This window comes from Onychostruthus taczanowskii, unplaced genomic scaffold, assembly GCF_017590055.1.
Source record: "Onychostruthus taczanowskii isolate IOZ18803 unplaced genomic scaffold, ASM1759005v1 scaffold71, whole genome shotgun sequence".
Lineage (NCBI taxonomy): Eukaryota > Metazoa > Chordata > Aves > Passeriformes > Passeridae > Onychostruthus > Onychostruthus taczanowskii.
The window spans coordinates 3,548,038-3,573,808 of record NW_024504898.1 but is presented as its reverse complement, the minus strand read 5'-3'; the positions used below and the strand labels follow the sequence as shown (position 1 = coordinate 3,573,808).

The following is a 25,771-nucleotide window of genomic DNA, read 5'->3' as shown; positions in this document are numbered from 1 at the left end:
GGGGGGGGGCGGGAAGGGGTGTTCTGGCCAAAACAGAAAGCTGGTGTCCTCATAGATGTGCCCATTACATTACTGCCCCTTCCATGGCACTGCTTGTTGGTGAGGAGAAGGGCAGATCTGCCCCATGCCAGGAGGGGCTGCCCCTTGCATCCTGAGCAGACTGCCTCCCTGCTGCCCCACAGCACACCAGGGAAAGGGGATGGGAGATGGTGCCAGAGGCAGAAGGAAGACTTGATGCCCTATTCAAGGGTAGCAGGGATAGCTGAAAGCACAGAAAACTCAGCAAATTCAGCTCCGTGCTGATGCTGAGGGCTGCAAACACTTGCCAGCAGTGCCACAGCCACTCCACAGAGCAGAGTCCCACCTATGTGGGTGGGAAGAAATGGTGGGACTGGGATGCTCCTGCTTGCTGGTTCACATCCTGCAGTCCCACCCAGCACCAGCCACCATAGCTTTCACTTTGGCACCAGGCATCCAGCAAACAATAGGACAGCCAAGAGTTGGAAGCTAAAATCTGTCTCTGCAGCCTGGAGATAGCAAAACATTGTCAGGAGGAGCGAGCCAGCTGCAGCCCTTGCTGCATGGGAGAAGCACCCATCCTCCTCTCACACCCCACATCCCCTTGGGCTGTGCTTGAAGGATAAAGTGCCTCACGTGTGTCATGGCTCTGCAGGGGCAAAGAAACCTCTCTGTAAAATGTTGAATTGAATGAATATTTAACTTTTGAGAGAAAACCTATACTGAAAAAATGGATGGATTTTCATCTTTGCACTTTTTTGGTTTTTTCAACTTGTTGCCCTGTCTGCAGCCCTCCGTTGTTCTTTCCACACTTTGCCATTGATAACGAAATCCTTACCAACAACAAAAAAAAAGGAAACTGGTATTCTCAGTCTAGATCAAAATGTCTATTCTTCATCAGTATTTTGTCCCCAAAAGATCACTCTCTTCTGTCTGATCATTCTACTAAAAAGAAGTAGCATGGCAAAAATAGTTCATTATGTTCTGTTTACATGGCTGTCTGGGGGAAGAGAAGGATCAACATCACATAAGTCAACACCACTACTTAATTTTAGTAGCCAAACAACTGCAGTACATACCCTCTTCCTCAGCTCCTGCTTTGAAACAATAATCACATTTGGAGGATCCCCAACAGCAGTGGCAGCCCCCCCAATATTTGTGAAGATTACTTCCGCAATCAGGACGTGCCTAGGATCAAGATTAAGTACTTCACAGAGCCTGTAGTGTAAAGATAATGAAATTAACTTCTTATCCCATGGATAAAGTACCTTAAATATTAAAATGCACAAAAATTACAAAATGCAGTCATTTCACAGACAAATGGTAGGATTTAAAGCATAATGTGTCAATAAATGCTATGTTAAAGCATTTATTGTGTAGAGTAATTATAACAATGTAAATAAAAAATTATAGATTTTCTTTACATTTAAAATGCAGTTATTAATGCCTACAAAACTGATGCATTTTTAAAGGCATTTCACTAAAAGTAGTCAACTATTACAAGAATTGGATTACACAAAAAATAGCATTTCAAATTTTCAGTGTGGTACAGCTTCTGAAACCATGGGCCTTAAGCTGCAGTGATCTGTGGAAAACTATTCTGGTCAACCACGGGCTCTGCACTCAGCCACAGTGATTAACTTTCTTATGGGAAGCAGTGGTAGAGGATTGTGCAGGCTGCCTATTAGCCATGAATCATCTATTAGAGAGTTCAGCTTTCAGGCTAGGTTTATTCTATTTATTCTGTTCCTAATTTCCTCCTTCTTTAAAGCTTGGTCATGAGTATTTCTATTTGGGATGAAAAAAGAGCAGAAAATACACATTCCTTGTGGTTAATTTTTTTAAAAAAAATGTTTCAGTTCAAATATATTTAACACTTCTTTGGTAGGATGCTTCTTTGATAAGGAAAAGTAAATTGCTCCTTTAATAAGAAGCACATTAAAGTGCTCTGACAAACATTGGAGTTGACTCAGTAACCTCATGATCCATTTGAACTCAGAGCCCACTTATACAGAGTAATCTTCACACAGATTACTCCAACTCACAAATTACATTTACGCACACACCCACATAATCCGCTCTGTCCTGAAGTACATTTGACTTTAAACTCAGGCTCTGGTAATAAAAGCTGAACATTAAAGTCACACCTAAGCACTTTGGAGTAAGAAACAACTCCTTTCCTACTCACAACTTATCAAAAGGTTGCTCCAGTATGTAAAGATGGAGGCCACATTTAAATTGTTGTCCCCTATATCTCATAGTAGATGGGGGAAAGAGAGTGCAGGAAGAATGCTTTCTCACTGCAATGCTCTCACATATTTCCCTGAAAGAAGGGTTGGACTTCACTGCTTAGCCCAAGTTTGTGTTAGTAAAACTGACATTTCACAGAGAAAAGAATATTGCAAAAAAGCTTAACCTGATTCACTTACACTATCACTAAGAGTGTCAATTTAAAACTCAGGAAAAACACTGTCAGATGGCATATATATCAGCACATAAAAACTCTGGAAAATAATAACTGTGCAAAAATACACTATTTCCTCAGCAGCATGAAATCATTCAGTTAAAGGGTACTTTGTAGTACAACTGGTCCAAATGTATGAATTGTGGTACAAGACCACAATTGTGCGTGCAGTTTTGACTCCATTGCTCCTTGATTTCCCAGTATTTCAAAATATAAACTAAACTTTTCTTTAGTGACTTTTCTTTTTGATGGGTCTACTGGTATTTTAAAAACAGAACTCTAAAGTAAGAAAAGGCTAAACCCAAAGTGTAAAACCATCAGAACATCTTAGCTAGATGGCAGGATCACAGTTCCTCAGTTTACTTATCCTGGTTATATAATTCCTCATGTGTAAAAACATTAGCCTTTTCCACTTCCCAATAACAAAATATCTTGAAAATAAGCAACAGCTACAAGGAGGTAGTTATTACCTTTTTCAGTAGGTTACTACAAAATGCAGAGTGAAACAAGTATCATGTTTTAGGCCTTATCATAGGAAATATAAACCCTAATGTTTGCAGAGACAGTACAATTTTCTGCAAGCCTTATCTCCATGGCAATGGAGACTGCACAGTGCAACACAGTGAAGCTGTAGACAATGGCAGTAAGATAAAAAAGAAAATGACCCCCAGCATGAAGCTTTTTGAAGCAGGCAATTATTTGGTTTTAGTAGGTGAGATAAAATTTTATTTTAGTTTTGATAGCGATTCAAATACAAATGTTTCCCACATACTGAGTTTCCCCTTCTTCAGTGTTACAGGCTCATTTAGTATAAAACAAAAGGACTTTGTATATATTTAGTACAAAAGTCCATTATTTAAAGATGGCTACAAAGGCAGAGGCTCTTCCTTCACAAGGATCCACATGGAGAAGACAAGAGGCAACAAGTACAAGGGAGAGATTTCACCTCAACATAAGACAAGCAATTTATGGTGAAAACAGTTAACCACTGGAAAAAAACCTCCCCAGGGATGTGGTAGAGTCCCCATCACCAGAGGTTTTCATGATGCAATTGAAGAGAGTGACAGAAAATCTCATCTAGGCTTCCTTTCCCCTGAAAGGTTGGAACAGATGGCCTTTCGAGGTCCCTTCAACCTGGGCTATTCTAGGATTCTTTGAAAACAGAATAAATGTTACCGTAGCTCTGACTGTGAAGAGCTTTTTATGCTACATTGACTTCTGGATTTCAATCCATTCCCAAATTATATTTATCCAAAATATTCTGTAACGCAGCTAAAGAAAATTTGGTGTTTAATAGCTCCAGTGCTGCTTGCTGCTAGAAATGCAATTATTGATTAGGGTACGGCAAAGCCATCTCTTTAAAATATAATTGGACAGAAGACAAATGAGCTTTCATTCACCAGCTGTTTCCAGTATAGAATAAATTTCACTTGCAAAATTGGTTTTTACTGCTTTACACTGCATTTTAAAGAGGGGGCATATCTTAATAGAATTTTGTGTACTTTAATGTGATAATGACTGCAAGCATTACATCTCTCAGATTCATTTCTAAAATACACTAGATCTTTCCAAAACTGAACTGGATTAAACAGATTTGCCTGACCAGACACAGGTTAAATTCAGGTTAAACAGTAATTTATAATCCCACACTGATTAAATGTAGTTGCATATAACATGTTATTAATTTACAGATATCCGAAGTAATTAAATTCATGGTTGTCTGCTCAAAGTTCAAAATATCTAATCTGAAACTGTGCAATTAACCAGTAGCCATCCCAATGACATGATCACCAACAGGAATAAAATTCAGATTCTCAGATTCAAGAAAAAGCTGTTAGATGAAATATGGACTTTTTAAAAATTTATTTGTCACTAATATTAGAAGGGATAACAACTTCACTAAAACATAAATTACTATCTAAAATTGTATACAAAATTCTGCAGCAAAGAATAAAGCAGATTTAATTTAATAATTTTGCCTGGTTTACAGGAAAAAAAAATCATCTACTAGGGAGCATTTGGTGCAATATGCTATTGCCATTGAGATATGAAGACAGCCCTGAACAGTTAGGTGCCAAGGCAGTGTTCACAGGTTTCAGATATGTGCTCAGTATTAATGCAAAGGCAAAAGGCAACCCATCCCTCTGAAAGTGCTAGCTTTTTATTCTACTATAATAAGAATATTTGAAGTTCTAATTTCCATTTAAATTATCAAGAAAACCTCCAAACAAGTATTTTGCAGACTTGTCTACTACTGATTGCTGGCTATAAAAGACCAAGTCCAAATCCATAACAATAAAATACCTTATGGTTACTGGAGTAAAGAGCAGCATAGTGGTAACATTGTCCAAGAATGCAGAAAGAATTGCAGCAATAAGGCACAGAAGCGTAATCATGGCCCACACCTTGCCTCGAGAGAACCGATAAGCCTAGGAAAAACAAACAGAAGCAAAATTAATGGACTACATCACTCCAGCTTAGACTTCAAAAAATTTTAGATAAAGCAACTTGATCAAAGTCGAGCAACAATCAGCTCAGAGCATTTACTATTCCTTTACTATTACTCCAACAGTGCCCTCTCCAATACAAAATAATTTGGCAAGAAAATAATTCATGGAAGTGGGCAAACAATCCCATCATGAAACAAAGCAACAAGTCTGAAGAAACACCATGCTCTGCTGCCAGTCATAAAGGGGGTCAGTGGCAGGAGAAGGACTGTGCCCCCATCTTCTGCCTGCATGCCCAGGTGGACTAACAGGCTTTAGACCTCCCTTCCTCTCCACACCTGGGACACATTCCCCATCCTCAGAGCAACACTGCTGGAGTTAGTCCAGAGGAGGGCCACAAACGTGATCAAAACACTGGAGCACCTCTCCTACAAGAACAAGCTGGAACAGATCCGAGTTATTCAGCCTGGCGAAGAGAAGTCTCCAGGGTCACCTTACAGTGCCTCTCAGCACCTAAAGAGGGACAATAAGACAGCTAAGGGGGCAGACTTTGGGCAAGGGTATGTAGTGATAGGACAAGAGGGATTGGCTTTAAACTGAGAGAGTAGGCTTAGATTAGATGTTAGTTAGAAATACTTTACTGTGAGGGTGGTGAGACTACAACAGGTTACCCAGAGAAGTTTTTTGTGCCCCATCTCAGGAAGTGTTCAAGTCCCAGGCTGAGTGGGGTTTTAAGAAACCTGCTCTAGTGGAAGGTGTCCTTGCCCATGGCAGGGGGATTGGAACAAGATTATTAAGGTTTCTTCCAACCCAAACCGTTCTCTAATTCTATGGCTGTGATTCTATGAATTACATTTTTAATGTAAACTTTTGTTCTGCTACAGTGCAAAGGTCTGTGGCCACTTTTCATAAAGTTAATGATAGTTCCGTGCCCCACTGCCAGGCATAAATAGAGAGTTCAGCTACAGCAGAACTGCAGTCCTGGGGAAATCGGTGAAATATTCAGCTTAATAGCGTCCAAATGCTTGTGTACCCTACTGGGGACCTTTAACATTCTCCTGTAGCAACAGAATTGCCTTAAGGGCTTCCTTTCATCCACAAAGTATTTTTCCAGTATTACAACATGACCACTGTCATTTCTAATATGATAAGTATACACTGACCTTAGAAGGGCTCTTTAAAGATCATGCTTGGTGTGACAGATTTGAATACATACTAACTTAATAAATCTAGAAATACTTATAAGTACCAAAGAAACCCACCTTTACTGCACAGTAGTCAAAGAATCCAGTCTCTGAAAATATGGCCACTAAAACCATCTGCCAAAAGATGAGGAAAAATATAATCACTTGGAACTGATATATAAAAGTAATTGAATTATTACTCAAAACTAAAGCAAAGCAGTTTGTGATACTGACAAATGGAGTTCTTATCTGACACAGCTTTGAGAATCTAATCACCCTTATATTAGAATATTCACTATAGCTGCCAGATATCTCTATTTAATGCATCATATGGTGAAATATACTTCTCAACATAAGCAGTCTGTAAATGTCATATGAGTCTGGTTGAATTTTATTTGTAGTGACTAAGTGGGCATCATACATTAAGTGTTCAATGTATCTCCCTTATATCATTAATCAAGAAGAACCAATAACTCTACAGAGCACAGAAGACAGTGGCTTCAAGAAATGCTTACATTTTCCCACATCTGGGAGGTCTCCTGTCCTTCTTTGCTCCTGTCTCCTGTCTTTGCTCTAAACAGATTTTTTTTTTTTTTTTTTACTTTCTTATTCTGTGGGGAATGCAAGGAGAAAGGACCAGTTCCCAGTGTCAAGAAATAAGAAAAGCTCAGAATGAAACCAGATAATTGTAATTTTGTCTCTGTATATTGTATATCTTGTGTTAGAGTCTAATAGCACTTGAACAATGCTTTTTAACACAAATAGCTCTGGGCAAAGTGATCAAAATTATATATGATTAAAATCTCATCAGATATTTTTTCTCAATTTCTGGCTTGCTTTTTTGTAGCTTCAGAAAAAACAGTGAGACAGGAAACAACTCTTCCAGCAGAGTGTGTTTGAGGAAGGCTTTGAATAAACAAAATTCAAAACAAAAATGAGAGTGATAATACTTGGCCCTTAAACAGGTCTTTAGGTTTATAAATCCCAAGGATGCTTTTAGCATGTTGTCAATACAACTTCACAGATTAAAAAAAAACAATAGAAAAGGATCAACATTTCAAAAGACTTTTTCAGAGGTCTGATCCTTATCCTTGTTGGTAAATTCCTTAAGACACAAATGTTTGTCATAAGTCATCTGAGTGAAATACAATTAACAAAATGTTCTAAAAGGAAACATCTCTATACTGAATGTGATTATTTTGGCACATTTAGAGCAAAAGATACATTTTAGTTACCATTCCAAATAATAATGCCAGTGTCTCATAGTCAATCCACTCCACCACTTTGACCATACTTGGCCTCTGCAATCAAAAAATAGAATTACGAGTGAATGCCACCTAAATTGTGATTAGCTATGACTTATAAACTCCACTTAATTAATGAACCATTTAAATAAATTTGATGGAAATTAATAAGTGTTCCTACAAGCTACATAAAAAGGACTCCTTATTATTGCCATTACTACTATTATTATTATTATTACTAATTCAAAGTACTGCTGGCATCCTAAGTTGGTCATTATCAGGCTATTGGTAGGTCTAGTTGTTCCTTACTTAACATTGCAGAAATAAAAGATAACCAAATTACATGGTACACTGCAGTTCCCTTTCTGGTAAAAGAACAAAAGCATGCTACTTCACCTGTGAACAAACTGGAGGGTATTAAAGGGAACTTAGTAATGATGTGGTTATCAGAACAACCGAGAAAATCAATCTGATGTTTGACTATATATCAACGAAGAGTAAGCAGCAGGAGAAACAAAAGGGTTGTAACATGCAGGCATAAGATGTAATTATTTAGGGTAGTATAAAGTAGTGCATTTCCATTTAGGTTCGCTTGGTAGCCTAACATTACTGAAAATAACAGTGTTAAACTAACGCTGGATTAAGCTGAAAATAGTTGCAGCCAGCTTCCTGCAAATCAGAACAAAAAAGCATCAACTGACGTTTTTGTACTCCCCTTGTCTACACATTATCTGACCTCTTTTCCCACCCCAGTTTCTGTCCTACTATTTCTTTTTCTTAAAAAATACTGCTTCGCCATGTGCTCAGTTAGAACTGGGCAAACATGGAAATTAATGACACCTGACACCACAGCCAGAGACAAAGGGAAGGGAGCACTTAGAGTTTGATAACTTACCTCCCCAACAATTGCTAGGGCAGCTAAAGCGGCCAAAGCACCCAGCATGGCTGCAAGGGTCCTGTGAACAATCTGCAACAAAGGGTAAGAATTGACCACAGACTCCTCTAAGCATCTCCTTACTATTAAAAAGGAGAGGGGGAAGGATAAAACCTCATGTACACAATTTTTTCTCGGCTTGCTTGAGTGTTTTTTCTGACTAAAGGATGGTTAATTACTTTGCTATTAAAAAAAAAAAAAAAAAAAAAAAAAAAAAAAAAAAAAAAAAAAAAAAAAACCCAAAAAAAAAACAAAAAAAAAAAAAAAAAAAACCAGCTAAAGCCTTGCTGTGCAAATGCTGCAAGGAAGTCTCATCTCTAATATCCAGGTAGAAAAGGGACTTCAGCACCAGTTTCTTACATTTGCCAGTAGGTGACCCAAGAAGGAAAGCAATTCATCGTCCCTAACTTAAGGATCAAAAAGCCTCATCCTGCTGGCTTCACTTCACATCCCATGGAAAGAACATGCATTTCCAGGAGGTGATCCATCTCATTTTTAGTAGGGGCTTGTTCAGCAATTGTGCCCTGAAAATGTGCTTTATTTCTCCAGGAACTCATCTGTAGTTATTTAATCCTCTGTGTCTGGAAGATCACAGATTGTAGCTAAAGTAAGCATGTAATTAATGAAAACCACACTACAAAAGACTGAATCTAATTACCAGCTTTCACTATTAATGTGTTTAAATATTATTCCAACACAAGTTAAAATTATTGTTGAGAAAGAAATAAAAGGGTCTAGAAATATTTCATTTGCCTCTAATTTCATACGAAATATTTTGCTGATAACAAACAATAGGATGAGATCATCTCAAGGCTCTCCTCCATGTTTGTAAAGGAAAAGCAAAAAATGAAAGATTTGGCTTTGTTTTTTCTCCACAATTATAAATTTTCCATGGAAATGGTAAAGAACTACACAATTTACCAAATTACTAGAAAAATAAATATATAAATTACTAACTCAATAGTAAAAAAATTATCTGTCTCATTCTCCTGTTTTCCTTAGAAATGCACTGAAGAATAACCTATTCATGGTCACAAAGTGGGAGATCAGGCCAAGATTTTTATGCCCTAATGACCTACTTGTTCAGAGCACAGATTACAACTACCACCAGCTCCCACAGAAATGTGTGGGATAACCCACTGGCTCATTTTTGATTTCCCATTTCAGTGCATTGACATGTGAGCACACATACGGCCCTTCTGATTCCGCAAAGGTGGCAAGCATTTGATAACATTCCATAGCCCTTCTGGCTGGCAATCAGGGGCAGCAATTAGACCTTACAGCTCTCTCCAATAAAAGATGCCAAGCAGAGCTGTCCATTAGGGGAGGGGATCAACTTCTTACCAGAGCAAAGCTCAGGTGTAGGCTACAGGGAAATCCTCAGCTGTCCTCAAACTGAAGATTTTCTCCTCATGCAATCCCTACCACATTAAATAGCTCTTTTGCAGTTCTCAGAAAGATATCATAGGTTTTCTGAGATTTGTTTAGCTACAGATTTTTTGCATATTTACACATAAGCCCTTTTGCTGTCACTGTTGTGTGCTTAATCGCTTGCATTGAGTTGACTGCATTTTCAGTTTCCAAGAGTTTGCTGTCACCTATGGGTGAAGTTGACTTTAATTTATGTGGAAAGAAACTGAACAAATTAAGTCATCTGTCAGTTCCTTCATACCAGTGTTTTTTCAAGAAGGATATACAAAAGTATATCCTGAAGAATGAACAAGGTGCAAAGCTTTATTACAAAAAACTTACTAAATGTACAACTCTCCATTCCAGCAAACTATCAAATGAAAGTCATACTGTAAAGCCTAGAAAGAATACTTATGTAAACTCTGAGACGTGTAAATATTCAAAATATAATATTTAGGAAGTTTAAAGAAAAAATAGATTACTCTCTTTAATTTTCTTTTCACAGAAAATAAACCCCAAACAAATAACATATTTGTACAGGTATTTTTAAAAACTTACAACTATAGAAGTCAGGAGGTGCAGGCTATGAGTTCTGACATTCTTTGAACCACAATTCCATCTAATACATATTTGGAGGGCTTTATCTCAAGCAAAATTCCACTATTCTTTTGAAAAGTACTACGGATGACCAAACCCTATTGAAGATTGGCAGGAGGAAGAGTATCTTTTCAGGATGAATCTTGGAGTGTATCCATAAACAACAGCTCAGGTAGAGAATTGAAAGGGCTCAGAAATAAATTAAGACAGAGACTTAATCCCAGGAAAGCTGAGAGATTTAGTGGACTTCTTAATCTAAAGACATTTTTAAAGGTTAAGTGAGAAATCATCTGTATTAATCTGATCATTCTCTCACTTGAGAAAGGGCATACCCTTGTGCAATGATTGCGGAGATGAGAAAGACAGGGCTGATGAGGAGGAAGACACAAAGCTTTTAGTATATCAGTTTGTATGCTAGAGCTCCCCACCTCCCATTCCAGCTGCAAACCTTATAAACTCTTTGTAAAAAGGGCATCTTTGCCATCACCATGACCTTTACTTTTGTCTGAAGAATACCTAGCAGTGCTGACTTACTGCAACAGCAAAGGATAGGGCTCTTGCCTTTTTCAAAGGGACAGTAATACCAGTACAAAGTGCTACTGAAAACAATGCAGGCCAGATTACACTCTTTACAAAGCAGGATTCAGTTTAGAGCTCAGTGAAACAGAACGTTACAAGGCTAAGAGATGAAAATATTGAAAAAAAGGGAATGGATATTTACAGTATTTTATATAAAAAAATGAAAATACCCAAAGCTGCAACAGTGAAACAAGAGTGTCAGCTACATAGGTGTGTTGATAGCAACCTCATGGAGTCAGTCAGAATAAGCAAAGACTAGGAAAGACTACTATAGCAATTTTGTTTCATAATTCTCTGTAGAAAATTTGTATCATGATCGCCTGCTGTGTGATAAACACAATGTGCTGAATGCTGATTCTAATAGTTTCCATACCCTTAATTCAGGAGTTCATTTTAAAGAGATTGAAGCTACCCAAATAATTTATGCCATAAGTCTTTTTACTTGATATTAACAATATACAGCTGCAGAACTATAATGCAAATTGGATTTAGAAAGCCTACACCTTTCCCAGATTTAAATTTCTTATCTATTTGAAAATGCTTTGGAATTTTTGCACTGAGTTCATCAAATCATTTGATAGACTGCAACAGCATCATTATAAAAATTATTCCAAATTTCAAACACTAAATCTTATATGGTGTTCCAGGAGGCAAAAGGAAAATATTTAGAACCCATTTGAATGACTACCTGGATGCTATTTCAGAGCATCTTTTTCCCAGCTGAAATCCAGGACATGTGCATTTCTAAAACGCATTTCTGAGGATATGTGGTAAATGATATATCATAACGAGAATTTTATTTCCACAAGTCCTTTGTTTTAAGTCATAAATAGCAGGTGAAATATAAGTGTCAATGATCTTAATGTAAAGCTTCAAACACAACCCATATTAATGTCTTATCCATTTTGCCTCCAATGAAGCCTGTTTTATTGAACTTCATATTTTACTGATAAATTAATTTACATTTGATAGAGTGGCAACACTGCTGCATTTCAACAAGGATGCAGTTATTACCAAACCTATATCCACATATGAGTTTTATGTATTTTTCACCTACCTTCAGAATAGCTGAGATCTTCCTTATAAAATCAACAGCCAAATCCCTCTTAGACTTTATAAAGTCTCTAGTTTATTTCATTATTCTCAGGCGGCAAGGAGAGAGAGAAATAAAATTTACCCTAGGATAAAGGGTTTCTGACTATGTTTTGTATCTATTCCTTGTTATGTTTTAATAAGGATTGATTTGGTTAAGACATCCTCAGCAGTGGAAGAGGTTTTTTCCACAGTTTTTCCTAAAGACAATCAAGATATGATTAACCTAAGCATCTCTGAAAATGTGCTCCTCAGTCACATCCCTTGAGGGAGTTATCTTATAATTTTCTGTCATGTACTTTACAAATTTTGGTGGTCTGCTTTGCCTTGGACTATTCCAGTTGTTTTAGCAGGATACAGATGAAACTTCAGTCTTTCATGGGTACACATATTTGATTTGCTTTTAAGTGGATCAAAAACCCCCACATTTTGGAAAATTAATGCACAAGTCTAAGGCTAGCATCAGAAGCTATAATCAAAAATGGAAATTTCAGAAAAGCTGTGGTAATTTAGCTTTAAATGTAGGTAATTGTTCCTAATTGTCAAGCAACATGACTGAAAATTTGGGCTTATGATAGAAAACAAGGGTCAAAAAAAGACTTGAAATACTTCAAACTCTACCTTGCTGTAGATCCACTTCAAAGCTGAATGGCACCAAACTCTTAATCCATGGAAATTTTCTTTATTTCTGGCAAATTTTAAAATTTGGATGCAAAATAAAGCAACAGACTAGAAATATGGGATATAGTCCGATACAAAGAAGTTCAGAGCAGAAGAAAAAGAAAGTCTGTGATGCCAGACATATTTCTTCGATTTTCCATATGCTCACCTCTGGTAAAGAGGCTGACCAGTACCAGTGAGTGAACGCATAGCAACATTCCTCCTCTTCAGCAGGTGATGGCAGCTAATGTTTTAGCTCCTCATCCTCCTGCCCCCAGTTTGCTCCTGACACAAGCTCTGCAGAAGCAGTTCTGCAGCTCCTTCAGCCTTGGGGCACTGTGTCCAGCACAAGGGAACCCCTCACAGGGGATATGCCTCAACAGATTGTGCAAAATGAATGATAACAGAAAATTAATTGCCTTAGAATTACCTAGTTAAGCAGTAGAAAAGAAACCCTGTAGGGATTTTAATGAGGCAAAAGGGAGCTGATTCACATAGCTTAGAGAGTATGACATGCTAGTGCAGTGTGCAGGGATGGGCTAGAGCAACTCTTGAGGTAAGCAGGTACGGTACACTGGTGAAAGATGACATGCATCAAGAATCCCAAAGTGACTCCAAGCATCACAAAAAACCCAAAGTGACTCCAAGTACCACAAAAATCCATGACTGCAAGAACAGCTATTTATATCTTCGTCTGAAGATTAGGACACTATCTATATGTATTCCATACTTGCAGGCATGAATCGTAAAATAGACTTTACACTAGGTTAAATATTTAGAACATCTAATAATGAATCTCATTTTTATAAGTCAAAATATGTCAAAACTGCATCACTGTACATAAGTACACCTTGCTAGGGAAAAAAAAATCCTGGACCAAAAGTTTACTCATTTTTACAAGAAATCAATGGTGAATCAATATTTAGTACTGCCATTTGTATGAAATATATGACCAAGACCAGTTAAGAGAAATCTGGATAAATCTGTGGGTTTAGAAACATTATCATATCTAATGCATATGATACACTAACATGCATTCTTATTCATTCTTTACAAAATAAATATTTATGCCTGTACTGTGAAAATAATATTCCATATATATTCATTTATATTCAATAAGCTCTTTTTAAAGACAAATATCCAACCTTAAATTATTATTTTTAAATTGAAGCACTAGATTCTGTAGCAAATTTTGTAATTTCTGAACATCTACTCAACCCCGAGGAAAGAAAGCACCCATCTATGACATTCTGCTATAATACCTATTTCTGCCCAGATAGTGTGCCAAATTACTTGTTCTGATTTAATGTCAGTGGAGGAAGTCCTGGTATAAACAACCCTGCCTTAGAGGAAGTCATGGAAGGCAACAGTTTGTCACTTTCTAATACAATGCTATGTAATATAAAACCTATACAAGATGTTTATCTTAAATAGAAAGTGATTAAAAGTAATACAATATGGTCTCCAAGAAAATGCCTGTGTTAGTTCACTTTTATCCCTATGATATGTGTGCTGGGTTTTGCTGGGGTAGAGCTAATTTTCTTCACAGGAGCTGGTAGAGGGCTGTATTTTGGATTTGTGTTGAACATAGGGTTGATAATGTAGATATGCTTTTGTCATTGCTGAGCAGGGCTTACACAGAGCCAAAGCCTTTTCTGCTTTTCCTACTGCCATGCTGATGAGGAGACTGTGGATGCATGGGAGATTGTGAGCCAGGACAGCTGGCCCCAACAGACCAAAGGGATATTCCAGACTATATGACATCATGATCAGTATATAAAGAGGAGGGAAGAAGGAGGGAGGCGGTCATTTGGAGTGGTGGTGCTTGCCTTCCCAAGTTCTGTATGATGGGGCCTGCTCTCCTGGAGATGGCTGAATGCCTGCCTGCCCACAGGAAGAAGTGAAGTAATTCCTTGTTTTTCTTTGTTTGCATGCAGCTTTCACTTTCCTTATTAAACTGTCTTTATCTCAATCCATGAGTTTTCTAGCTTTTATTCTTTCAATTTTTTCTCTGATCCCTCTGGTGGGGGAGTGAACAAACAGTTTCCTGGGGCTTGGATGCTGGCTGGGGTTAAACCACAACAGCACATTAACTAGAACAAGCTAATAAGTACAAGGTAAGGATAATATATAATTCTTATCATTCTTGTCTAGGATAGGCAATCCTGAAACCCTGTGATTAGGTAACTGCATTAAGCTGACATCAATTCTTTCTATACATAAAACAATGCAGAGAGAGAAACAAGGAGAGATATAGACAGAGAAAGAGACTTAAGAAATCAAATTATTTTCTGTGAATAAATTACCAGATTAATTAATTCTCCTTTTCTATATTGAAAATCTATGGGCTGATTCTAGATTCTGCAGAGATATTTGTTACTCCAAAGTTCTCTCAAAGGCTTTGAATGAACAATGTGCACAATTTACAGTATTTTCAGAGTCTATGAGTTTTCTTCCTCAGATATATCACTGCTTGCTGTTTGTAGAGAAAACTGAATGACTAAAGCTTCATGCTGATATGGAACATTGGATTAACTGGTTCAAAGTGATCCTTGAATGATGCAAAGACAAATATACCCTTGATGCATGAGATTAAACAAACTGTTGAATTTTCATGCCTTGGAAACTTGAGGAAAAAGTAAAGCTGGAGAAAAGAATATAGCACTAGGAAGGAAGGGGGAAGTATCATTTGTGTAGATGATGGACAGAAGACCCAGAATAGGGTATAATCCAATGAGATGAGTGTTGAAATGACCTCTCACCTCAGAATAGTAAGGTAAAGAGGGATAAAAAGGTAATATTTCTATCAGAAATTGCTAGCTAATATTTCTACCAGAATCATACAAAAGAGAGAAGTCTGCCATACCTATATCACTACAGTCATAAATGGATGTTTTCCAGACTCTATATGTTGGAATGGTTCTGATATTAAGAAGATCAGTTTTATATATCTCCAGAAAACTCCAGAAGGTAGTATCCAGTAACATTTGATAGCTTGATAGCCCCTCTGAGTCAAATTTTAAAAGCAAATCTATACTTGGTATGAATTTTGGGATTTTGTCTTGTTATAGATGTGGACAGACATACAGAGAAATTAACAAACTCATGTTCTGTAAATCAGGGCCTTGAGTCTGGTCACATTAATAGAAAGGTGAGCCCTGCAGAAAGAGGATAGTGATTGTTGTTATGTGCCAAAGGCACTTATTCCTGTAATATTTTAGCTACATTGTTGGGAAGGATGAAAGTTTGACAAGAAAGTCTCACAAATATGTATGCTTGACAGAAAGATTTTTGAATGTAGAAGCTGAGGAAGGAATAGAGATGGAAGTAAATTTTGATATAGAAGAAAAGAATTGCTGAGCCAGTCTCAATGGATAACCAAGGAGGCAAAGGGTATGTTAGTAAGAAGGGGTTTTTTATTACTTAGAGCAAAGGATAAACCCACCTCAAACAAGAAGATGTTTTTACCAAGCAGAAAGATAGCACAGGCAAACAAGTCAACAGATGTTGCAAGTAGAAAAAAGGTCTCAGAATTTTCCACTACAAGAAAACTGAAAAACAACTTCTAGCTTAAACTGTAATGTACTAACTTTTAGTGATTGGAGAATAGTAACATGAATATAGTAATTATAGTAGTTGTGATAGGCTATAGATAAAAGCTAAGGTATAGATTGGTTCTATTGTATTAAGATGCTCAGTAAAGAAAAGTATATAATGCATTTGTAACCTAAACTCAGGGTCTCCAGGCCTGCCTGCAGCTGGAGCTGACAGCTGTAGGCACAGGCTCTGTCGCCCACGACCCTGGACTGCTGTAACACCTTGGATGTAATAAACTGCATTTGGAAGAGCCGCCTGGAGTCCCGCATCTCTCATTCAGGCTCTTACACTACATAAAACAGGTTCTACATGACTTAAGTAAAGAGATCTGGTCATGAACCAGTAAAGAACCTAGAAGAAAATAAAGCAAACTGCTTCTGTGAGCCAACATGACCAAAGCCAATGTTTACCCACAGGCTGGCCTAGGAACGAACTTTCAGTCTTGCAAGGGTCAATCCACTTCTCCAGCACCTACCTCAGCAGGCTTTGCTGATTCCATCCACTCCAGGTTCTTTGATATCATCCCCAATGCACATCCTCATTCTTTGTGTCCTAAAGACATTTGTGAGGACTGAGAGATGTTCAATTACATTTACAGTTTCAGAACATTTTCTGAAACTGAAGAAGATGCCACCACTTGTATTTTCCCTGTTGTCTCAGTTATCTCTATTCTTGAGACTAATAAGACTGGCAATTTCTAGTAAACAAATGACATGGACCAAATCATGAAATTTTACCTTCCCAGTCTGAATTTTTGTCAGCCCTCTTAAAATAGTAGGTTAATAAACCATACTGAAACACAGCCATGCACTATGAACAGTAGAGCAAGCTGCAGTACTTGCATTACCTTTACAGGGAACTTTCTGCTCTAGCTAGCAGTTCCTCTGGAGAGTCTTTCATCCCTGACATCTCCTGTCTTTTTTCACTCCACTTTTCTGCTCTGAATTTTTCTCCTCTTTAAATCATGTCATCATATCTCCATTCAAGCCTGCCCCCTACACTTCCAGGTTTGTTTTTTTTTCACTTTTGCCTTTGCTCTTGCTGAAGGAAGACACCATCTGAGGCCTCAGAAAGAGCTGAGTGGTTCTCATCCCTGTTTGTGTGTATTAGAATTGTACGTGAGTTCTAACAACTTGTTAAAATTTTAAGACTTCATGGCTCTCTACCCCTCTGGTTGCCGTAGGCAGGGTAGAAGCTGAACTGCAGCATTCAATTAAGCTAATTTAATGTTCTGTTCCCTCTCTCAAACAGAAAAGAAACACACCAATTCACAAAAAAAAACAGTATGCAAGGCAGGGCAAAACATTTGTATTTGCCAGTCTTTCACAAACTGAACACAATACAGTTCAAAATTAGGTTTAAAAGGCACAGAAACTAGCAAACAGCCATTTGGAAATCAGTTTTTGCATTTAGTATTGAAAATATTACTGGTACTATTTCAAAAAAATAGCATTCTGTGAAAGGAGAAGCCTGACAACACCTTTTAAAGCAGACAATCCTATCTAGTCCTTAGAATAGTGAGCAGCACCATCCAGTGGCAATTTTTTTCCTATTTCATTCATAATTGAAGACAGTTTACATGCTGCTGAAGTACCATAGTACCCAAAAGGACGGTTTTCTTTAAAACACACATATTCAGAGCACAGCCAGACTTCAACCAAGATAGATCTAACAATTAGGCAGGCAATAGTCAGTGTAAAATCAATATTCGTATTGGATTAATAATACAAAATTGTTGTTATAACATATCAAGCTGTGATCCAGCTGGGGATTTGCTTGCTATAATATTGCATTTTTGTTTTAATTGAAACCCATCCCTTCCTTGTCTTACAGAATTTTGCTTCCTTTAAGCTTTCTTCTCTTTGCTGTAGTTAGGGCAGGTAAAAATAACTAGTTTATCTTACTGGTGCTGGCTCTGTCCTTTTAGAGCCTCCTCATTCTTGGCAGTGGCTCTACTCTACACAAGCAATAGAAATCCTGGCACCTTGGGGGTACTGATAAAATACTCCTCATAAGTAGCAACTTGCAAGGCTCCTACCCAGCAGATTGAAAGTAATTCTGAGCTTCTCAAAATGTAGAGATCAAAATACACAGAGGTCACAGCCTCTTCCTCCTCAATTAGGGAAAGGCATTAGGGAATTGTCTGTACTGCTTAACTGGTAGCTCCGTAGCAGGCTGTTCTCTCTGGAATAATATCTAGGGTACCACTTGTTGAGTATTTCACCGTGGGAGACAGGCTAGATGGATCTGTCCTATGTCTGGATCTCCTTTTTCAATCCAGTCATCCAGCATTTACCTCAGCAAGCTTTACTGCACACCCTCAGTTTATGTCCTAAAACCAGTTCTCATGGGGATGGCAAGAGTGCCCTCATCAAAGTGCATACTTTCAGCTGGGGAGGTAGGGGGGAAATAGACTTTTGAATGGTAAAGGTGCTTTAGAGTTATGGGGACTCCAAACAAGATCCAAAACCATTTGTTGCCCAGGGCAGATGAGGTTGCTCCAGAGGAAGCTCAATTTCTATTTAAGGTTTCACTACTGGATTTTATGTTCAGGTTTCATTAGCCTGATTTAGGTTCCATACAATCCTCAGAGTCCCAGTATTTAAAACTGCTGGGTTCTTTTACTCTCTACCACCCCAGAGAGTGGGCAGATAAGTGGAAACTTTTATTTTTGCCCAGGGATGTATGGCTTGGACTCTTATTAAGGAGAGTACAAGTTTTGTCTGATAATCTGTCTCTAATTTTCTGGCAAAACCTACAGCACTGTTTTAATTCCTCTTCACAATTTTTTTAATGCTAAAACAAATGAAATCCATAGCAGCAGGAATATATTCTCTCTGACAAAAGGCATCTGAGTGCATCAGCTACTATTTCCTTTTTCACATGGTCTTTTCCAATAACTGCTATGGATTTTCTTCTGTTCCTTTGCTACCAATCTTTTCGGAGGACATATGTGGAGGTGGGAACATTCTAATCCACACTCTTCTCAGTCTGTATCTAAAGACAGATCAATACAAGAATGGATGGGAAGCGAGAAGCCATGTTGACTAAGCTGATCACTTCTGTGATCAGTCACATTTTCTGTTACTTTCCTTACCAGAAAAAAATATCCCTTAAGATTGGCCTATTTCTATCACTTAATGTTATGCTTAATAATAGCCAAGGACTATTTCTTGTCCTTTCCTATTCCCTCTCTAAACCATAATTTTTTGATAAAAAATCTGGACTGTGTGAGTGTAGACTGCAGTAATAACCCCTTATTCCAGTTGTAAAAATGTTTCCTGTCAGTGAACACTGGTTCAACCAGCCTGCAATGACAGAAAAATGGTCAGACTAAAATCACATAAAAGTTTTGCTCTCTGGAACTAATTTCTGCTTGTTAGATGCTATTAAAAATCACTCTGATATGAGTTAAAGAAATTAAGCTTAGGGGATGTTTATTCATAATTTAAAGTTAGTTAATAATAGAAAAGTAATATGGAGAGAAACTGACACACTCCATTTCCATTAAAGTAATTTAAATTGTGATTATAAACCCATAATTCATGTTAGTAAGAAACTAGAGCTTTTAAGGCCAGGTCTTGCACATTCAAGTATTTGTGTTTTAAGAAGAAATACAGACATGTAAATGTCATTCAAGATGTCAAATCCTTAAAATGCCACTTAAAAGGTCCTGGCAAGATCTTTCTTAGTACTAATTACAATACAGGATATGAAGCTAAATAATATCATTTGTGATAAGTGCTATGAAGACTCTCTCAGAATTTCTGGTACTTGTTTTTCTGCTATTTTTTCTGATACACTTTCCTGCTATTCGATATGCTATTGCTATATCTTATTTTTTCCTCAGTTTTTAAAACTAACTTAGTATAATAAATGTTATTTTGCCTTTTCTCCTAATTAGATGTAATGTTTTACAAAATAGCTTTTAAAAGGCAATTACTTTCACATTTGCTTCTGCTCATTCAAGTATCATAAACAGCTAACACTGCATTTTAACACACAACACAAAACAAATATATTATTAGGGGAAAGTGTTGGACAAGGGCACACATTAATTCATTTCAATTAATGAGCTCTATCCTTTAATAATTGATGTCTAGCATTCCTCCTTACATATTTATAATTAATGCAGCTTCAACATAGCTGCAAATATGCAGTAAATAATTACAAATAAGAGCTATATAAATCAAAAGAACTTTTTTGCATACCAGAAAAATTTTAATATTTTAATATATATTTTAAGATATAGATGGGCAAATAGATTTTCCTTTAGCATAACAAGTGTATAATCCCATTTTGTCTAGACAAAAACAGGGACAAGGTGAGAAAGCAAAGGTATCTAACTGTATTTATCTGATATCTAACTAATCTGTCTAACTGATAGCTAACAATGAGGTTTTATCTGCACTACTTTTCCTTGACCATGCCTTATGACCACAAATGATACATCATTCAGTTAATGAGCTACAAATATCACTTTAGTCACATAGGAAAATGCTTTTCTGGAAGAAATTAAAATTATGGAAATCAAAGAAGGCAAAGGATCAAATACACTCAGCTGAAAGAACAAAGATGTTTGGAGCAAAGGTTTATAAAAATTAAATTTTCTAGCTTTTTTTTTTTCCAAGTTTATAGTCAAGAGAGTATATGCACTTTGAGGATCAAAAAATAGAAAAAGCCTGTCAGAAAATGCATTGTAAACTGATTTAATACAGCAACATCAGTGAAGAACTCTGTACATCCACCTTTTACACCAGATGTCTCTGTTGAACAATGTGGAAACATACTTGTAACCCATTTTAACCAGTGTTTCCACAGTAATCAGAAGGGTCAGAGCTGAGATCAACAAAAGTAAACCTGCCCCTCCCTCCCTCCCTTCCTTATTTTAACATGCAGGTTTTTTAATTTCCTGTGCAATTTATGCTTTCAAGAACAAAATTAAATACTTTGTGGTTTTCAACAAGTCTGTAAAATAGTATAGATTAGATCAAAGCAGAAGCACCACAAGAAGCTGAATGTTTTTCTCCTTTGGGACAAAAGGTGGAAATAGAAGAGTGAAATGCTAAGAGGGAACAGACTGATATTTGAAGAAAATAATTTTCAAGAGAATTAACATCTAATGAAAGAACAGATGATTTCATGAAGGGAAAAAAAAAAAAGAAAATAGCCCATAAACTCCAGACAAAAAACTAAGGCACGACCAAGTAAAAAGAGTCAAAAGCAATAAAAAAAATTTCAGACTTAGAGTAGAAGAATTGTGAAATAAAAAAAATATTTGTATTTGTGTTAAGCCTGAAACTAGATTGGAAATTAAAGAGGAAAAGGGGGGTCTTCTTTTATCAGAAATGTGTATTTTATGAATACATAACATCAGGTTCAAAAGAAACAACACTGAAAATAAGTGCCAGAAGAAATTAAGTTCAACAGCTTGTTTCCTGAAGAATAGCACATCCTGAGACCTCCACTGACAAGGAGGGGTGCTTAATTTTCACATTTGATGCTAACATGCTAACATGGAGGCAAACAGTTGCCTCAAAGTAGATTTTACCCTGCATGTTTACAGTGGTAAAAGTTTGGAGAGGACAATTGTTTACAATAAATGCACTTCATTTTCCAGCTGGAACCTCTTACTTGACAATCTTCTCCCATGATCCTGTATCTGCAGGAAGCAGAAGCTTTTGCAGCCTCTTTTGCACAGCCCCTAGTGACTAAGGTAGCAAAAAACAAGAGGAGAAGGGCAAGAAAAGATTTAAAGATGAGGACAGTGGGGATGAGGAGGCTGTGGACAGGATCTACCATTCATTCTTGGGGGAAAAGGGCTGTGCTGGAGGAAAGAGAGGCTCTTGTGATTTGTAAAAGATAAAATGCTTCCTTTTTCTTCATTTTTGAAGAAAATATGTGAAAATATAGCTCTAAAACAGGTTTGGGTGTCCACAGTGTCTGAATTTGAAGCTGTATTGCAAATAATAATTAATAAAACACAGGAAAATAATAAAGACTGATAAAAGATGGGGAGCAGCAACGCCAAAAGTTAAAATCTATCTCTTTAAAAAATTAAAGAGATAGTTTCTGCAGTAACATTGATTTCTCCAACAGTGATAACAGCTAAAGGGATAGAGAGTGCAATGTGTTGAGAAAGCAGGACTTCAGGCACTGAGGTTATAAATACTGAATATGATGAAAGCCAGTATTACATATTCCAACAATATTAACATCCACTGCTTGCAAGAAATCCATGAGGGAACCATAGAACTTAAAAACAAAGAGTCTAGATTTTACTGTTGTAAATCTGTAGATGCCATGGAGAAAATAGCTAATACTATGAAGGAATATGTAGCTTTCCACACTCTGAATTTCCAAAAAGTTTACATATGAGTACTTATTTCTACCTTTGAATTTGCAGAAATAATTTTTCTGACAACAATAGAAGCCTTTCCTTGACATTTTCACAGAATGAATAATTTAATTAGCTGTTTTAAGGCTTTTTCTTAAAAATATCAGGAAAATTAATGCTTTCTCTGGCTCTGCTTTTCAGTTTCAAGCCTTTATTTGCTCTTCCACATTAATTTTTCCAAAGCAGATTTTCAGGATGCAAACCCAAAACCCCCCTTTACATAAATTTAAAACCTGATGTTTTTGCAACTGCTAAAAGGTTGTATCATTGGGGTTGGGGGTTTAGGGGTGGGGATTTTTGTTTGGTTCAGCTTTTTAAAAAAAATAAATTGAATTTAAATGTATTAAGACCATTTTGGTGCTGTGCTGCATGCCTATATATATTTATAGAAAAATTTAGTCCAATCTCCCTCTACATTTAATATAATATTTCTCTGTTCATTTATAACATACACAGAGGCATTTTTAGGTTTAGAAAGAAATACTCATTGCTGAACAACATAATCTAAATGCCTAAAGCATCTGCTGTGCTGTGTGCATCTATTATTGGTATTCGATCAGGTGAAATTCTACAGCATTACCATTTCAATGGGGAATGGGCTGAAAAGCTCAAAATATGCAATTGATGTGAAAGAAAAACGAGTATACTGGACATACATACTGTGGAGTACCTTGTAGACTTGATTTCATCCATTTCTGAATTTCATTCTAATGTAAATCAGGCAGGCTTCGACTCAGATAATTGACAGTGTGGATGCCCATATGAATTAAAAATAAATTTTTTTAAAAATGTTCCTCCCCATTTGCAACTCATTTTAAGATAACAGTAAATGTTTTCAGTTCAAAGAATTCAGTTGGAGTTCTGTGTTATTTATGATATGTTTTCCATTCTTAGTGTGATGCAATGCATTTTTATTGGATTTTAGTACCTCAAGGTTTTGTAATGTTATTGCAATACATCTTAAAAGTTCCCTGTCCTTTGACTTCATATTAATTCAAGCTCCATTTCCTCTTCAAATAATGCAGTTAAAGAATGCCTAAAAGTCACTTATTAAAATATATGTTCATTTCAACCTGTTGAAAGTATGCTAAGTTCATAATTTGAGGTACCTTAGGGAAGGTAAATAACAAAATGGGTTTTTTTCTTTTACCTTATAAAATAATTAACTTAAAAGCAAATTTTCCACAGTTTTCACAATTCTGACCAATTTTTACTCTCACAACAAAACTATAATTCTGTTGAAGTATTAAAAAACTTATAGAGCTAAATAGAAAAATATACAAGATCACTGTAACATTAAAAGAACTTGGCAAAATCACTCACAATGCACTACAATTTCCCCATGTGTATCTTATTCATATCATTAGCAACACTGATGGTGCATGAAGAAGTTACATACACATTTTAAAATTATATCAAAGCCCAAGACTGAAAATTCTCCTTGTGCTCCACTTACAGCTTAGGGAAAAAATAAAATCAAATTACAAAACTGACTTACTTCCAATATGATCAGCACGTAGACACCTACTAAGATGATGGATGCAACAGTTACTTGTGCCCCTATATTTGCATGAAGGTACTGATGCTTCATGGAGAGAGGAACACTTCCAGACTCCTGCAGGAAAGCTTGAATGTTTATAGAGATGGTGCCTCTGGTGAAAGAAAAAGAAGTTTTGTTTATTCCTGGGATGAAATACCTTTTGTTTGCGCATTATTTTATATTGAGTACTTATCAATATACTCATTATATCTTTACATAAGCAAGCAGCACCTCAAACATCTTCAAACAAACTCCATCCTTCTCAAAAGTATTGTTTAGAAATTAACTCAAGTACAAACCAGTCTTGTAATTACTTTCAAAGTGCAACAAGAAGTCATCCTTTCCTGCCCTTCTGAAACATGCAGTGATGATTATTTTTAAAACATTATCTTAGTCAAGTCTATGGAAATTACTCCTTCAATGCATCATTTTTCAGTCTCTTAGCCAACCTGTTTGGTATCTGAAAGGTTCTGGTTGTGATGATCTGCTGATTTCTTCTTGAACTTAAGGGTAGAGACCAGTTGTATACCACCTGCAAGAGAGTCATATTCAACAATATTAGCAGAACTCAGTGATAGTGATATGTCTCTGATATAGGGTTTTATTCCTATTTTTCTTTCTTCTGACCATTTTTGTGGTTTTTTATGGGTCAGGAATAAAATCAGCCTAAACCAATTCTCCCTAATTAGTTTTGTTATGGGTGCTCAGGTTTAATCAAACTAACTCATCCTCATACTTTCACTCAATCAATGAAGTGAAAGACACCTCCAGGATGTCCTCCAGAGGGAGGGTGCCAAAACACATTTTGCATTGAATATAGAGAACAAAATTTTAATGCAGGAAGCCCAGAGAAGCCTTATAAAGGCAAAAGAAAATGCAACTTTAATTACAGTAATTTTTCTAATGCTGGAATTGAAACACTTTGCAGCAAGAAGAAGCATGGCCACTTAATCCACACAGTGGTGGTGGAAATAAATGATAAAACACATCTCAGAAAAAGTGAAAGAGAATTTAAAGACTATCACCTGCTGCTGGTGCCTCCTCCTTGATCCTGTCTCTTCACTCTGGCTGATTTGTACGACGATGTATTCCTCTGTTTGCTCATCAACAACTTGTGCCTCAAATGGGCCTCCTATGTCTAACTTCAACAGAGCAGAATCACGAAAGTCAGTCAGATTCATAGCTGTTAATAAAGTTGTTAAGGTGCAAATTTCTAGTAAAAATAGTATAGGCTGTATAGGCTGTACAAATTCCAGGAAAAAAAAAATTAATTTATATTGAAAAAATATATTCTTCAGCTAAATTTCAGGAATTTTGAAAAAAACAAAACCCATGTATACTTCCTCACCAAGTAGTACTGTTTTGACCAAGTTTCCTAATAAAACAAGAGTTACATGTTCAGAACAAATACATCTTCCCTAGTGACTTTTGGGATTACCAGTGCTTTCACCTGATGTATTGAAGTTTCAAAATAGCATAGAGAAATACACAGAGAGACAGAGAAGTAAGGCTCTTTGAATACTTGTACTAATGAAAGGCTACACCATTATCTCAGCAATTCAAACATCACAGAACTTGTACTGGTGAAAACAGTGTAGAAGCTGCAGA

At 36.7% G+C, this 25,771-nt stretch overlaps 1 protein-coding gene across 1 annotated transcript in view; it reads right to left on the bottom strand.

Moving 5' to 3' along the window:
* The window catches only part of OCA2 (OCA2 melanosomal transmembrane protein), a 160,548-nt gene that overhangs the window by 101,198 nt on the left and 33,579 nt on the right, over positions 1 to 25,771 (bottom strand). Inside the window, exons 6-13 of the mRNA XM_041422122.1 lie at positions 25,189 to 25,346; positions 24,613 to 24,695; positions 24,122 to 24,275; positions 8,253 to 8,324; positions 7,349 to 7,414; positions 6,192 to 6,248; positions 4,787 to 4,911; positions 1,098 to 1,236 (exon numbers count right to left, since the gene is read on the bottom strand). Of these exons, the coding sequence (XP_041278056.1) occupies positions 1,098 to 1,236; positions 4,787 to 4,911; positions 6,192 to 6,248; positions 7,349 to 7,414; positions 8,253 to 8,324; positions 24,122 to 24,275; positions 24,613 to 24,695; positions 25,189 to 25,346 (854 nt within the window). The remainder of the gene's footprint in view (positions 1 to 1,097; positions 1,237 to 4,786; positions 4,912 to 6,191; positions 6,249 to 7,348; positions 7,415 to 8,252; positions 8,325 to 24,121; positions 24,276 to 24,612; positions 24,696 to 25,188; positions 25,347 to 25,771) is intronic.